Source organism: Oncorhynchus nerka, linkage group LG15 (assembly GCF_034236695.1).
Source record: "Oncorhynchus nerka isolate Pitt River linkage group LG15, Oner_Uvic_2.0, whole genome shotgun sequence".
Classification (NCBI taxonomy): Eukaryota; Metazoa; Chordata; class Actinopteri; order Salmoniformes; family Salmonidae; genus Oncorhynchus; species Oncorhynchus nerka.
Genome location: NC_088410.1, coordinates 103,698,140 through 103,718,139, shown reverse-complemented (window position 1 = coordinate 103,718,139; position 20,000 = coordinate 103,698,140). Strand labels below are relative to the sequence as shown.

At 33.7% G+C, this 20,000-nt stretch overlaps 1 protein-coding gene and 1 long non-coding RNA gene across 9 annotated transcripts in view; one reads left to right on the top strand and one right to left on the bottom strand.

Annotated features, from left to right (window-relative positions):
- Positions 1–17,474, bottom strand: part of stab1 (stabilin 1) — a 284,951-nt gene extending 267,477 nt beyond the window's left edge. For 5 of the 8 annotated variants that reach the window (XM_065002102.1, XM_065002105.1, XM_065002107.1 and 2 more), the window contains exons 1-3: positions 17,094–17,373; positions 551–821; positions 282–367 (exon numbers count right to left, since the gene is read on the bottom strand). In XM_065002102.1, coding sequence (XP_064858174.1) covers positions 282–367; positions 551–821; positions 17,094–17,174 — 438 coding nt within the window. In that variant the 5' untranslated portion in view covers positions 17,175–17,373. Of the gene's footprint in view, positions 1–281; positions 368–550; positions 822–17,093 lie in introns of all 8 variants that reach the window. The other 3 variants (XM_065002109.1, XM_065002108.1, XM_065002103.1) reach the window with 3 other exon arrangements.
- A 70-nt stretch (positions 17,475–17,544) lies between these two features.
- LOC135560269 (uncharacterized) overlaps positions 17,545–20,000 on the top strand; it is a 24,852-nt gene continuing 22,396 nt past the window's right edge. The window contains exon 1 of the long non-coding RNA XR_010458868.1: positions 17,545–18,518. This is a non-coding gene — a long non-coding RNA (uncharacterized LOC135560269). The remainder of the gene's footprint in view (positions 18,519–20,000) is intronic.

Below are 20,000 nucleotides of genomic sequence, written 5' to 3'. Positions count from 1 at the left end.
AGGGAGCCAGCAGTGTAGGGAGCCGGTACTGTAGGGAGCCAGTAGGGTAGGGAGCCAGTAGGGTAGGGAGCCAGTAGTGTAGGGAGCCAGTAGTGTAGGGAGCCAGTAGGGTAGGGAGCCAGTAGTGTAGGGAGCCAGTAGTATAGGGAGCCAGTACTGTATGGAGCCAGTAGGGTAGGGAGCCAGTAGGGTAGGGAGCCAGTATTTTAGGGAGCCAGTATTTTAGGGAGCCAGTAGGGTAGGGAGCCAGTAGTGTATGACATAATAAAGCCCGTTCTCACATTGCAGACACAGGACCCATTCCCTGATATTCCATCCATGCAGGTTCCGTGCCAGTTACAGGTTCTCCCATTCCAGCTAGGACAGGCTGCAGAAACACATATATAGTACCAGCAAATAACATGAAACAGATACTGCAACCATATTCCCTTTCTGTTTCAGTGGCTACATGACATATCATAAAGTACGATAGAAAATCCCCTCTCAGCCCTTCCTCTCTGTCTCCCCTCTACATTCCACACAAGACCTTCTATTAGGGTATGGTACTCACACAGACACAGAGGACCCCAGAAGTCCGCGCAGCATTTGGGCATGGTGACGGTCCTCTCACATTGGTGGTTGCAGCCGTTCAACGCCACCTGTTGCCCTGCGATGGTTACTGAGTACTGGCAACCATCTTGGCCCATGTTGGTATCCATGGACTGGGTGGTGTACTTCTTGAAGCCCCTGGGACACAGCTGAGTCTGGGAGGCAGCACACGACGTACAGGGAGTAGTGGTCTGGTCGGCTCCGGTCTCATCACAACGGTTCATAGAGCTCTGCTGCGATACAGTAACACAGTGATCACTTCCTCCCAATTCCTCCAGGGTAATATGGATATAGATATTTTGTTGTATGTATTTGTTATGATTTCACTGTTGTCATATTTTGGAACCCACTTGGCTCTGGTCAAAAGAGGTGCACTGTATAGGGTACTTCTTGGGACACATTCCTGAGTCAATACTTACAGTTTATTCGGAAAGTATTCAGACCCCTTGACTTTTTCCACATTTTGTTTTGTTACAGCCTTATCCTAAAATGTATTTTCTTAAAATAAAAAACAGGTTTATCAAATTTACACAAGTATTCAGACCCTTTGCTATGAGACTCGAAATTGAGCTCAGGTGCATCCTGTTTCTATTGATCATCCTTGAGATGTTTCTACAACTTGATTGGAGTCCACCTGTGGTAAATTCAATTGATTGGACATGATTTGGAAACGCAAACACCTGTCTATATAAGGTCCCACAGTTCACAGTGCATGTCAGAGCAAAAACCAAGACATGGGGTCGAAGGAATTGTCCATAGAGCTCTGAGACAGGATTGTGTTGAGGCACAGATCTGGGGAAGGGTACCAAAATCCTTCTGCAGCATTGAAGGTTCACAAGAACACAGTGGCCTCCATCATTCTGCAGCATTGAAGGTCCCCAAGAACACAGTGGCCTCCATCATTCTGAAATGGAAGAGGAACTGGAGAAATCGGGGAGAAGGACCTTGGTCAGGGAGGTGATCAAGATCCCGATGGTCACTCTGACAGAGCTCCAGAGTTTCTCTGTGGAGATGGGAGAACCTTCCAGAAGGACAACCATCTCTGCAGAACTCCACCAATCAGGCATTTATGGTAGAGTGGCCAGATGGAAGCCACTCATCAGTAAAAGCCACATAACAGCACACTTGGAGTTTGCCAAAAGGCACCTAAAGGACTCTCAGACCATGAGAAACAAGATTCTCTGGTCTGTTGAAACAAAGATTGAACTCATTGCCCTGAATGCCAAGCGTCACGTCTGGAGGAAACCTGGCACCATCCTTACGGTGAAGCATGGTGTTGGCAGCATCATGCTGTTTGGATGTTTTTCAACGGCAGGGACTGGAAGACTAGTCAGGATCGAGGCAAAGATGAACAGAGCAAAGTACAGAGAGATCCTTGATGAAAACCTGCTTCAGAGCGCTCAGGAACTCAGACTAGGGTGAAGGTTCACCTTCCAACAGGACAATGACCCTAAGCACACAGCCAGGACAATTCAGGTGTAACGGGTGTCGTCGTCGGATGAGGAGGATTCGGACCAAAGCGCAGCGCGGTAAGTGTTCATGACTTTTATTTAACTGAACACTGAAACAAAAATAACAAAGTGCAAAAGGAAACTGAAACAGTCCTGTCAGGTACTAAACACTAAACAGTCCTGTCAGGTACTAAACACTAAACAGTCCTGCCAGGTACTAAACACTAAACAGTCCTGTCAGGTACTAAACACTAAACAGTCCTGTCAGGTACTAAACAGTCCTGTCAGGTACTAAACACTAAACAGTCCTGTCAGGTACTAAAAACTAAACAAAAAACAACTACCCACAAAACACTGGTGGGAAAAGGCTACCTAAGTATGGTTCCCAATCAGAGACAACGAGAGTCATCTGTCCCTGATAGAGAACCATACCCGGCCAAAACAAAGAAATACAAAACATAGAAAAAGGAACATAGAATGCCCACCCAAATCAAACCCTGACCAAACCAAAATAGAGACCTGAAAAGCTCTCTAAGGTCAGGGCGTGACATCAGGAGTGGGTTCGGGACAAGTCTCTGAATGTCCGTGAGTGGCTCAGCCAGAGCCCGGACTTGAACCTGTTCTAACATCTCTGGAGAGACCTGAAAATAGCTGTGCAGCGACACTCCCCGTCCAACCTGACAGAGTTTGAGAGGATCTGCAGAGAAGAATGGGAGAAACTCCCCAAATACAGGTGTGCCAAGCTTGTTGCATCATACCCAAGAAGACTCGAAGCTGTTATCGCTGCCAAAAGTGATGAAAAAATAATTAAAACCTGTTTTTGCTTTCTCATGATGGGGTATTTTGTGAAGATTGATGAACAAATATTTAATCAATTGTAGAATGACGCTGTAACGTAAAAAATATTGGAAAAGGGGTCTGAATACTTTCAGAATGCACTGTACGTAAAATACCTAACACTAAATCTGTAGCATACTGAATAAAACCCCTTAACCACAGTACCTAAGTATGCTAAATCTACAGCACTAAACCTACAGCACTAAACCTACAGTACTGAACCTACAGTACTGAACCTACAGTACTGAACCTACAGTACTGAACCTACAGTACTAAACCTACAGTACTAAACCTACAGTACTAAACCTACAGTACTAAACCTACAGTACTAAATCTACAGTACTAAACCTACAGTACTAAACCTACAGTACTAAACCTACAGTACTAAACCTACAGTACTGAACCTACAGTACTGAACCTACAGTACTAAATCTACAGTACTGAACCTACAGCACTAAACCTACAGTACTAAACCTACAGTACTAAACCTACAGTACTAAATCTACAGTACTGAACCTACAGTACTAAACCTACAGTACTGAACCTACAGTACTAAACCTACAGCACTAAACCTACAGCACTGAACCTACAGCACTAAACCTACAGTACTAAACCTACAGTACTAAATTGTCCTTATCCTGCTTTGTATTTACCTGCTGGCTCCTCCCACCTGATCTGTAGCATAGTGAATAACTACCTGCAGGCTCCACACACCTGTCCTGTAGCATAGTGAATAACTACCTGCAGGCTCTATACACCTGTCCTGTAGCAGGGTGAATAACTACCTGCAGGCTCTATACACCTGTCCTGTAGCAGGGTGAATAGCTAACTGCAGGCTCTATACACCTGTCCTGTAGCAGGGTGAATAACTACCTGCAGGCTCTATACACCTGTCCTGTAGCATAGTGAATAACTACCTGCAGGCTCCACACACCTGTCCTGTAGCAGGGTGAATAACTACCTGCAGGCTCGATACACCTGTCCTGTAGCAGGGTGAATAACTACCTGCAGGCTCCACACACCTGTCCTGTAGCAGGGTGAATAACTACCTGCAGGCTCTATACACCTGTCCTGTAGCATAGTGAATAACTACCTGCAGGCTCTATACACCTGTCCTGTCCTGTAGCATAGTGAATAACTACCTGCAGGCTCCACACACCTGTCCTGTAGCAGAGTGAATAACTACCTGCAGGCTATATACACCTGTCCTGTAGCAGGGTGAATAACTACCTGCAGGCTCCACACACCTGTCCTGTAGCATAGTGAATAACTACCTGCAGGCTCTATACACCTGTCCTGTAGCAGGGTGAATAACTACCTGCAGGCTCCACACACCTGTCCTGTAGCATAGTGAATAACTACCTGCAGGCTATATACACCTGTCCTGTAGCATAGTGAATAACTAACTGCAGGCTCTATACACCTGTCCTGTAGCATAGTGAATAACTACCTGCAGGCTCCACACACCTGTCCTGTAGCAGGGTGAATAACTACCTGCAGGCTCTATACACCTGTCCTGTAGCAGGGTGAATAACTACCTGCAGGCTCTATACACCTGTCCTGTAGCAGGGTGACCAACTAACTGCAGGCTCTATACACCTGTCCTGTAGCATAGTGAACAACTACCTGCAGGCTCTATACACCTGACCTGAAGCATAGTGAATAACTACCTGCAGGCTCTATACACCTGTCCTGTAGCATAGTGAATAACTAACTGCTGGCTCTATACACCTGTCCTGTAGCAGGGTGAATAACTACCTGCAGGCTCTATACACCTGTCCTGTAGCATAGTGAATAACTACCTGCAGGCTCTATACACCTGTCCTGTAGCATAGTGAATAACTACCTGCAGGCTCTATACACCTGTCCTGTAGCAGGGTGAATAACTACCTGCAGGCTCTATACACCTGTCCTGTAGCATAGTGAATAACTACCTGCAGGCTCTATACACCTGTCCTGTAGCATAGTGAATAACTACCTGCATGCTCCACACACCTGTCCTGTAGCATAGTGAATAACTACCTGCAGGCTCTATACACCTGTCCTGTAGCAGGGTGAATAACTACCTGCAGGCTCTATACACCTGTCCTGTAGCATAGTGAATAACTACCTGCAGGCTCTATACACCTGTCCTGTAGCATAGTGAATAACTACCTGCAGGCTCTATACACCTGTCATGTAGCAGGGTGAATAACTACCTGCAGGCTCCACACACCTGTCCTGTCCTGTAGCATAGTGAATAACTACCTGCAGGCTCTATACACCTGTCCTGTAGCAGGGTGAATAACTACCTGCAGGCTCTATACACCTGTCCTGTAGCATAGTGAATAACTACCTGCAGGCTCTATACACCTGTCCTGTAGCATAGTGAATAACTACCTGCAGGCTCTATACACCTGTCATGTAGCAGGGTGAATAACTACCTGCAGGCTCCACACACCTGTCCTGTCCTGTAGCATAGTGAATAACTACCTGCAGGCTCTATACACCTGTCCTGTAGCAGGGTGAATAACTACCTGCAGGCTCTATACACCTGTCCTGTAGCATAGTGAATAACTACCTGCAGGCTCCACACACCTGTCCTGTAGCATAGTGAATACCTACCTGCAGGCTCCACACACCTGTCCTGTAGCATAGTGAATAACTACCTGCAGGCTCCACACACCTGTCCTGTAGCATAGTGAATAACTACCTGCAGGCTCTATACACCTGTCCTGTAGCAGGGTGAATAACTAACTGCAGGCTCCACACACCTGTCCTGTAGCATAGTGGATGTCATAAGGTGAATGCACCAATTTGTAGTCGCTCTGGATAAGAGCGTCTGCTAAATGACTTAAATGTAAATGTAAATGTAATAGTGAATAACTACCTGCAGGCTCCACACACCTGTCCTGTAGCATAGTGAATACCTACCTGCAGGCTCCACACACCTGTCCTGTAGCATAGTGAATACCTACCTGCAGGCTCCACACACCTGTCCTGTAGCATAGTGAATAACTACCTGCAGGCTCTATACCTATATAATATACAACACTATAATATATAACACTATAATATACAACACTATAATATACAACACTACATTAGTCAACACTATAATATACAACACTACAATATACAACACTACATTAGTCAACACTATAATATATAACACTATAATATACAACACTATAATATATAACACTATAATATATAACACACTATAATATATAACACTATAATATACAACACTATAATATACAACACTATAATATACAACACTATAATATACAACACTATAATATATAACACTATAATATACAACACTATAATATACAACACTATAATATACAACACTATAATATACAACACTATAATATATAACACTATAATATATAACACTATAATATATAACACTATAATATATAACACTATAATATATAACACTATAATATACAACACTATAATATATAACACTATAATATACAACACTACATTAGTCAACACTATAATATATAACACTATAATATACAACACTATAATATATAACACTATAATATACAACACTACATTAGTCAACACTATAATATACAACACTACATTAGTCAACACTATAATATATAACACTATAATATACAACACTATAATATACAACACTACAATATACAACACTATAATATATAACACACTATAATATACAACACTACATTAGTCAACACTATAATATATAACACTATAATATACAACACTATAATATACAACACTATAATATACAACACTATAATATATAACACTATAATATACAACACTATAATATACAACACTATAATATACAACACTATAATATACAACACTATAATATACAACACTATAATATACAACACTACATTAGTCAACACTATAATATATAACACTATAATATACAACACTACATTAGTCAACACTATAATATACAACACTACATTAGTCAACACTATAATATACAACACTATAATATATAACACTATAATATACAACACTATAATATACAACACTATAATATACAACACTACATTAGTCAACACTATAATATATAACACTATAATATACAACACTATAATATATAACACTATAATATACAACACTACATTAGTCAACACTATAATATACAACACTACATTAGTCAACACTATAATATATAACACTACATTAGTCAACACTATAATATATAACACTATAATATACAACACTATAATATATAACACTACATTAGTCAACACTATAATATATAACACTACATTAGTCAACACTATAATATATAACACTATAATATATAACACTATAATATATAACACTATAATATATAACACTATAATATACAACACTATAATATACAACACTATAATATACAACACTATAATATACAACACTATAATATACAACACTATAATATATAACACTATAATATACAACACTATAATATATAACACTATAATATACAACACTACATTAGTCAACACTATAATATATAACACTACATTAGTCAACACTATAATATACAACACTATAATATATAACACTATAATATACAACACTATAATATACAACACTATAATATATAACACTATAATATACAACACTATAATATACAACACTATAATATACAACACTATAATATATAACACTATAATATACAACACTATAATATACAACACTATAATATATAACACTATAATATATAACACTATAATATACAACACTATAATATACAACACTATAATATACAACACTATAATATACAACACTATAATATACAAACTATAATATATAACACTATAATATATAACACTATAATATACAACACTATAATATACAACACTATAATATACAACACTATAATATATAACACTATAATATACAACACTATAATATATAACACTATAATATACAACACTATAATATACAACACTATAATATACAACACTATAATATACAACACTATAATATATAACACTATAATATACAACACTATAATATACAACACTATAATATACAACACTATAATATACAACACTATAATATATAACACTATAATATACAACACTATAATATATAACACTATAATATACAACACTATAATATATAACACTATAATATACAACACTATAATATATAACACTATAATATACAACACTATAATATACAACACTACATTAGTCAACACTATAATATACAACACTATAATATACAACACTATAATATACAACACTACAATATACAACACTATAATATATAACACTATAATATACAACACTATAATATATAACACTACATTAGTCAACACTATAATATACAACACTACATTAGTCAACACTATAATATACAACACTACAATATACAACACTATAATATACAACACTACAATATACAACACTACATTAGTCAACACTATAATATACAACACTATAATATACAACACTATAATATTCAACACTATAATATACAACACTATAATATACAACACTATAATATATAACACTATAATATACAACACTATAATATACAACACTATAATATATAACACTACATTAGTCAACACTATAATATACAACACTATAATATATAACACTATAATATACAACACTATAATATACAACACTATAATATATAACACTATAATATACAACACTACATTAGTCAACACTATAATATACAACACTACATTAGTCAACACTATAATATATAACACTATAATATACAACACTATAATATATAACACTATAATATACAACACTATAATATACAACACTATAATATATAACACTATAATATACAACACTACATTAGTCAACACTATAATATACAACACTACATTAGTCAACACTATAATATACAACACTACATTAGTCAACACTATAATATATAACACTATAATATACAACACTATAATATACAACACTATAATATACAACACTATAATATACAACACTATAATATACAACACTATAATATACAACACTATAATATATAACACTATAATATATAACACTATAATATATAACACTATAATATACAACACTATAATATACAACACTATAATATATAACACTATAATATACAACACTATAATATACAACACTATAATATACAACACTATAATATACAACACTACATTAGTCAACACTATAATATACAACACTATAATATATAACACTATAATATATAACACTATAATATATAACACTATAATATACAACACTATAATATATAACACTATAATATATAACACTATAATATACAACACTATAATATACAACACTATAATATATAACACTACAATATATAACACTATAATATACAACACTACATTAGTCAACACTATAATATACAACACTATAATATATAACACTATAATATATAACACTATAATATATAACACTATAATATACAACACTATAATATATAACACTATAATATATAACACTATAATATATAACACTATAATATATAACACTATAATATACAACACTATAATATACAACACACTATAATATATAACACTATAATATATAACACTATAATATATAACACACTATAATATATAACACACTATAATATATAACACTATAATATACAACACTATAATATACAACACTATAATATACAACACTATAATATACAACACTATAATATACAACACTATAATATACAACACTATAATATACAACACTATAATATACAACACTATAATATATAACACTATAATATACAACACTATAATATATAACACTATAATATATAACACTATAATATACAACACTATAATATACAACACTATAATATACAACACTACATTAGTCAACACTATAATATATAACACTACATTAGTCAACACTATAATATACAACACTATAATATATAACACTATAATATACAACACTACATTAGTCAACACTACATTAGTCAACACTATAATATATAACACTATAATATACAACACTATAATATACAACACTATAATATACAACACTACATTAGTCAACACTATAATATACAACACTATAATATACAACACTATAATATACAACACTACATTAGTCAACACTATAATATACAACACTATAATATACAACACTATAATATACAACACTACATTAGTCAACACTATAATATACAACACTATAATATACAACACTATAATATACAACACTATAATATACAACACTACATTAGTCAACACTATAATATACAACACTACATTAGTCAACACTATAATATACAACACTATAATATACAACACTATAATATACAACACTATAATATACAACACTACATTAGTCAACACTATAATATACAACACTATAATATACAACACTATAATATACAACACTACATTAGTCAACACTATAATATACAACACTATAATATACAACACTATAATATACAACACTATAATATACAACACTACATTAGTCAACACTATAATATACAACACTACATTAGTCAACACTATAATATACAACACTACATTAGTCAACACTATAATATATAACACTATAATATACAACACTATAATATACAACACTATAATATATAACACTATAATATACAACACTACATTAGTCAACACTACATTAGTCAACACTATAATATATAACACTATAATATACAACACTATAATATACAACACTATAATATACAACACTACATTAGTCAACACTATAATATACAACACTATAATATACAACACTATAATATACAACACTACATTAGTCAACACTATAATATACAACACTATAATATACAACACTATAATATACAACACTACATTAGTCAACACTATAATATACAACACTATAATATACAACACTATAATATACAACACTATAATATACAACACTATAATATACAACACTATAATATACAACACTACATTAGTCAACACTACATTAGTCAACACTATAATATACAACACTATAATATACAACACTATAATATACAACACTATAATATACAACACTACTTTAGTCAACACTATAATATACAACACTATAATATACAACACTATAATATACAACACTACATTAGTCAACACTATAATATACAACACTACATTAGTCAACACTATAATATACAACACTATAATATACAACACTATAATATATAACACTATAATATATAACACTATAATATACAACACTATAATATACAACACTATAATATACAACACTACATTAGTCAACACTATAATATACAACACTACATTAGTCAACACTATAATATACAACACTATAATATACAACACTATAATATATAACACTATAATATACAACACTACATTAGTCAACACTATAATATACAACACTATAATATACAACACTATAATATACAACACTATAATATACAACACTATAATATACAACACTATAATATACAACACTACATTAGTCAACACTATAATATACAACACTATAATATACAACACTATAATATACAACACTATAATATACAACACTATAATATACAACACTACATTAGTCAACACTATAATATACAACACTATAATATACAACACTATAATATACAACACTATAATATACAACACTATAATATACAACACTATAATATACAACACTATAATATACAACACTATAATATACAACACTACATTAGTCAACACTATAATATACAACACTATAATATACAACACACTATAATATATAACACTACATTAGTCAACACTATAATATACAACACTATAATATATAACACTATAATATATAACACTACATTAGTCAACACTATAATATACAACACTATAATATATAACACTATAATATACAACACTATAATATACAACACACTATAATATATAACACTACATTAGTCAACACTATAATATACAACACTATAATATATAACACTATAATATACAACACTATAATATATAACACTATAATATACAACACTATAATATATAACACTACAATATACAACACTATAATATACAACACTATAATATACAACACTACATTAGTCAACACTATAATATACAACACTATAATATATAACACTATAATATACAACACTACATTAGTCAACACTATAATATACAACACTATAATATACAACACTATAATATACAACACTATAATATACAACACTATTATATATAACACTATAATATACAACACTATAATATACAACACTATAATATACAACACTATAATATACAACACTATAATATACAACACTATAATATACAACACTACATTAGTCAACACTATAATATACAACACTATAATATACAACACTATAATATACAACACTATAATATACAACACTATAATATACAACACTACATTAGTCAACACTATAATATACAACACTATAATATACAACACTATAATATACAACACTACATTAGTCAACACTATAATATACAACACTATAATATACAACACTATAATATACAACACTATAATATACAACACTATAATATACAACACTATAATATACAACACTATAATATACAACACTACATTAGTCAACACTATAATATACAACACTATAATATACAACACTATAATATATAACACACTATAATATATAACACTACATTAGTCAACACTATAATATACAACACTATAATATATAACACTATAATATATAACACTACATTAGTCAACACTATAATATACAACACTATAATATATAACACTATAATATACAACACTATAATATACAACACACTATAATATATAACACTACATTAGTCAACACTATAATATACAACACTATAATATATAACACTATAATATATAACACTACATTAGTCAACACTATAATATACAACACTATAATATATAACACTATAATATACAACACTATAATATACAACACACTATAATATATAACACTACATTAGTCAACACTATAATATACAACACTATAATATATAACACTATAATATACAACACTATAATATATAACACTATAATATACAACACTATAATATATAACACTACAATATACAACACTATAATATATAACACTATAATATACAACACTACAATAGTCAACACTATAATATACAACACTACATTAGTCAACACTATAATATACAACACTATAATATACAACACTATAATATACAACACTATAATATACAACACTACATTAGTCAACACTATAATATACAACACTACATTAGTCAACACTATAATATACAACACTATAATATACAACACTATAATATACAACACTATAATATACAACACTACATTAGTCAACACTATAATATACAACACTACAATAGTCAACACTATAATATACAACACTACATTAGTCAACACTATAATATACAACACTATAATATACAACACCACTATAATATACAACACTACATTAGTCAACACTATAATATACAACACTACATTAGTCAACACTATAATATATAACACTATAATATACAACACTATAATATATAACACTATAATATACAACACTACATTAGTCAACACTATAATATACAACACTACATTAGTCAACACTATAATATACAACACTACATTAGTCAACACTATAATATACAACACTACATTAGTCAACACTATAATATACAACACTATAATATACAACACACTATAATATATAACACTACATTAGTCAACACTATAATATACAACACTACATTAGTCAACACTATAATATACAACACTATAATATATAACACTATAATATATAACCCTATAATATACAACACTATAATATACAACACTATAATATATAACACTACAATATACAACACTATAATATACAACACTATAATATACAACACTATAATATACAACACTATAATATACAACACTATAATATACAACACTATAATATATAACACTACATTAGTCAACACTATAATATACAACACTATAATATACAACACTACATTAGTCAACACTATAATATACAACACTATAATATACAACACTACATTAGTCAACACTATAATATATAACACTACATTAGTCAACACTATAATATACAACACTATAATATATAACACTATAATATACAACACTACATTAGTCAACACTATAATATACAACACTATAATATACAACACTATAATATACAACACTACATTAGTCAACACTATAATATACAACACTACATTAGTCAACACTATAATATACAACACTACATTAGTCAACACTATAATATACAACACTATAATATACAACACTACATTAGTCAACACTATAATATACAACACTATAATATACAACACTACATTAGTCAACACTATAATATATAACACTACAATATACAACACTATAATATATAACACTATAATATATAACACTACATTAGTCAACACTATAATATACAACACTACATTAGTCAACACTATAATATATAACACTATAATATATAACACTATAATATACAACACTACATTAGTCAACACTATAATATACAACACTACATTAGTCAACACTATAATATACAACACTACATTAGTCAACACTATAATATACAACACTATAATATACAACACTACATTAGTCAACACTATAATATATAACACTACATTAGTCAACACTATAATATACAACACTACATTAGTCAACACTATAATATACAACACTATAATATACAACACTACATTAGTCAACACTATAATATATAACACTACATTAGTCAACACTATAATATATAACACTACATTAGTCAACACTATAATATATAACACTACATTAGTCAACACTATAATATATAACACTATAATATACAACACTATAATATACAACACTATAATATACAACACTATAATATACAACACTATAATATACAACACTACAATAGTCAACACTATAATATACAACACTATAATATACAACACTATAATATACAACACTACATTAGTCAACACTATAATATATAACACTACATTAGTCAACACTATAATATATAACACTATAATATATAACACTATAATATACAACACTACATTAGTCAACACTATAATATACAACACTATAATATATAACACTATAATATACAACACTACATTAGTCAACACTATAATATACAACACTATAATATATAACACTATAATATACAACACTATAATATACAACACTATAATATACAACACTACATTAGTCAACACTATAATATACAACACTATAATATACAACACTATAATATACAACACTATAATATACAACACTATAATATACAACACTATAATATACAACACTATAATATACAACACTATAATATACAACACTACATTAGTCAACACTATAATATACAACACTATAATATATAACACTACATTAGTCAACACTATAATATACAACACTATAATATACAACACTATAATATACAACACTACATTAGTCAACTCTACATTAGTCAACACTACATTAGCCAACACTACATTAGCCAACACTACATTAGCCAACTCTACATTAGTCAACTCTACATTAGTCAACACTACATTAGCCAACACTACATTAGCCAACACTACATTAGCCAACACTACATTAGCCAACACTACATTAGCCAACACTACATTAGCCAACACTACATTAGCCAACACTACATTAGTCAACTCTACATTAGCCAACACTACATTAGCCAACACTACATTAGCCAACACTACATTAGCCAACACTACATTGGTCAACACTACATTAGCCAACTCTACATTAGCCAACACTACATTAGCCAACTCTACATTAGCCAACTCTACATTAGCCAACACTACATTAGCCAACACTACATTAGCCAACACTACATTAGCCAACACTACATTAGTCAACTCTACATTAGCCAACACTACATTAGCCAACACTACATTAGCCAACACTACATTAGCCAACACTACATTAGCCAACTCTACATTAGCCAACACTACATTAGTCAACACTACATTAGCCAACTCTACATTAGCCAACACTACATTAGCCAACTCTACATTAGCCAACTCTACATTAGCCAACACTACATTAGCCAACACTACATTAGCCAACACTACATTAGCCAACACTACATTAGCCAACATTACAAAACATACTACTGACAGACCACACTGAAACAATTCCCCTATCGATTCAGTGACACTAGGTCTACGTCCCCGGATGGTAACCCCTCTCCCGGACAGTGCATCACTCAGTTCTGGTCCCGTGAACTACCCTGGGGTGCCATTTAAAGACATAACCTATGTGATCAAAAACCAAAAGAGAAACATCTCTTACCCCTCCGCTGTTAAACTTAATGCTCTCAAAGAAAGGAGGTAACATCGAGATCCTACTACCACAAAGGAAGTCTTACCTGACATCCTTCTCTAAAACATTGACCCCTCTAATGGTCTGAGTATAGACCCTGATATCAGGCGTTTCTTATGAACATTGACCCCTCTAATGGTCTGAGTATAGACCCTGATATCAGGCGTTTCTTATGAACATTGACCCCTCTAATGGTCTGAGTATAGACCCTGATATCAGGCGTTTCTTATGAACAATTCTCTCTTTTATAAATGGATATGTGGTTTCTGCAGCGTATCAGAGTACACCGAATGTGTTGATGATGCTTATTACGAATTACGGGCGAACCAAAAGATTATACATAGAACAAAACAAATAGAAGGAAATAAGGAAGCAACATATATGTGAAATTGAATCAAACAACAATGTATGTTGATGCTAATAGTATGTACAATATTCAATTATGTTCCCATATGATAACAATAGCCTACTATATTCAATACGCTATAAACTATAGTTTTTATTTTATTTTAACAGTTTCACTCAATTCATTCTCTTTAACTTAATGTTGATGACACTCCCCTGACTATTGTCATTGGTTGCGCTAATTGTTTTGTCTTACATAACCTTGTTCAAGCATTCATGACATTACCCTGAAGAAGGGACAATGAGGCCGAAACATTGGCCTAATTACCCAATAAATGACATGGAGTTTATATATAGTGTGTGAATATTTAAAAAAAAAAAAATGTTTATAGCTTATAGTTTATTCACCGTTAGTCAGTCAGCACCTCGACATAAAATATATATTTTTCTGGGTGTGCCAACTCACGTGTTTAATTCCTGTTTTAATCCAAAAACGAATCTAATTTAAATAATGTGAAATCTATTAGCACTTTCAAAATAACACTTTACATATAAAATGTATTATGTTATATTATTATTATTATAAACTACATGACCCAAAAAGCAAATGTCTTACTGCCTGTTGCAAACTACACGTCACCATGGTTCCCAGTGTCAGTAGTAGAATCAGCATGGTGGGTTCCGTTGACTGCATCATGTCGTCCAGTAGCAGTTTCTCCACAATTAGTCCTCAGTCTCACATCCAAAACAACGGGTCAATGCAGAGTCCGTGGTGTGGCAGTGGGTAGGTAACACTGCCCGGTTCTATCCACATATGTGCCTCTCTAGACCGGGGTTCTGTGTCTTTCTCCTCTTCTCCCTTGACAACTGTCTCCATAAAGTGCCAAAACCTTGTAAGAAGTAGTGGAATTCAACTGTTCATTTTTTCTAAAAAAAAGTGTCAGGCACCTCCTTCGTCTCCTCCCCTAGAGCTCAGCCCTCAGAGCCCTTATCTCGGATCCCCTGAGATGTTAGAGAGCAGAAACTCCCCAAATACCTTCCTAAATTCTGTATTCTACTTCCTGATGGACTGCCTGCTGTGCCAGTGTGAGTTACAGACTGCAGACTACTCCAGTCAAGTTCAATGTGCTGATTGCTGGAGAGGCAGAATGAGGTAGCTAGTTAAACTAGAACCAACCACCCACCAGCTTTAGAACAGAAACGTATGTCTTCCGCTTTATTCCAAACCCCACCGAAAAGAGAACAGGATTCGCTAGAGGAGCTTCAGTAGAGAGGAGTTTCAGTAGTTTCAGTAGAGAGGAGTTTCAGTAGTTTCAGTAGAGAGAGGAGTTTCAGTAGTTTCAGTAGAGAGGAGTTTCAGTAGAGAGAGGAGTTTCAGTAGTTTCAGTAGAGAGGAGTTTCAGTAGAGAGGAGTTTCAGTAGTTTCAGTAGAGAGAGGAAGAGGAGTTTCAGTGGTTTCAGTAGAGAGAGGAGTTTCAGTAGAAAGAGGAGTTTCAGTAGAGAGAGGAGTTTCAGTAGTTTCAGTAGAGAGAGGAAGAGGAGTTTCAGTAGTTTCAGTAGAGAGGAGTTTCAGTAGAGAGGAGTTTCAGTAGTTTCAGTAGAGAGAGGAGTTTCAGTAGAAAGAGGAGTTTCAGTAGAGAGAGGAGTTTCAGTAGTTTCAGTAGAGAGAGGAGTTTCAGTAGAGAGGAGTTTCAGTAGTTTCAGTAGAGAGAGGAAGAGGAGTTTCAGTGGTTTCAGTAGGGAGAGGAGTTTCAGTAGTTTCAGTAGAGAGAGGAGTTTCTGTAGTTTCAGTAGAGAGAGGACTTTCAGGAGTTTCAGTAGAGAGAGGAGTTTCAGGAGTTTCAGTAGAGAGAAGAGTTTCAGGAGTTTCAGTAGAGAGAGGAGATTCAGTAGAGAGAGGAGAGTGTGAGAGAAATATATGTTCCTGACAGGAAGGTCGGAGGATTTCCCCTCCTGAATAGACTCCATGATGGAGCGGATATCCTCCCTCCCAACTCAGCTCGCTGGACTGGCGCTTTGCACCGTTTCATAACAGAATAAGGTATTCGCTACTACAGAATAATCATCCGTTTAACAACAAAATGATCATATTAACCAGGGACACTGTGACTTCAGTACCATAAGGCCGATGATAAGAATATTAACCAGGGACACTGTGACTTCAGTACCGTAAGGCCGATGATAAGAATATTAACCAGGGACACTGTGACTTCAGTACCATAAGGCTGATGATAAGAATATTAACCAGGGACACTGTGACTTCAGCACCGTAAGGCCGATTATAAGAATATTAACCAGGGACACTGTGACTTCAGTACCATAAGGCCGATTATAAGAATATTAACCAGGGACACTGTGACTTCAGTACCATAAGGCCGATGATAAGAATATTAACCAGGGACACTGTGACTTCAGCACCGTAAGGCCGATGACAAGAATATTAACCAGGGACACTGTGACTTCAGCACCGTAAGGCTGATGATAAGAATATTAACCAGGGACACTGTGACTTCAGCACCGTAAGGCCGATGATAAGAATGTAAGCCAGGGACACTGATTAATGACATATTTGATTCTGAGTTCGGACATATAAAGTTAGTTTGTGAAAACGTCTTCTAAGAAGCATTACATTGTTGTCCCGAACTCACTTCACTTGCACTAAAGAGGGAGGCTAGCTTGGCTGATGCTAGCACAGATCAAGTACACAGCTGGAATGCAGATTAAGGTCTTCACATGTCCTGTTCATTTGAAAAAAATACTCTTTTATCGGCATATGCCTACTTCGATTTTGACCTGACACCGATTAAGATAAGCAGAACAAGGTGTTTACATGACTATTACGTACCTACTGCCATAATCAGTTTAAAATCAATGTATTACTGGAACATATTCCTTGTTTAATATCAGAGTGCTACACATCTTGAGGTCTCACTATATCTTTATACTGGCACCCCTCTCTATTTACAGCAACTATGTTACTATTACGGAGTAATGGTCAGATCACCTGGGTATCTGGGTCTCTGGGTGTCTGGGTCTCTGGGTGTCTGGGTCTCTGGGTGTCTGGGTCTCTGGGTGTCTGGGTCTCTGGGTGTCTGGGTCTCTGGGTCTCTGGGTGTCTGGGTCTCTGGGTGTCTGGGTCTCTGGGTGTCTGGGTCTCTGGGTGTCTGGGTCTCTGGGTGTCTGGGTCTCTGGGTGTCTGGGTCTCTGGGTCTCTGGGTCTCTGGGTATCTGGGTCTCTGGGTGTCTGGGTGTCTGGGTGTCTGGGTCTCTGGGTATCTGGGTCTCTGGGTGTCTGGGTCTCTGGGTGTCTGGGTCTCTGGGTGTCTGGGTCTCTGGGTATCTGGGTCTCTGGGTGTCTGGGTCTCTGGGTCTCTGGGTGTCTGGGTCTCTGGGTCTCTGGGTGTCTGGGTCTCTGGGTCTCTGGGTATCTGGGTCTCTGGGTATCTGGGTCTCTGGGTCTCTGGGTGTCTGGGTCTCTGGGTGTCTGGGTCTCTGAGTGTCTGGGTGTCTGGGTCTCTGGGTG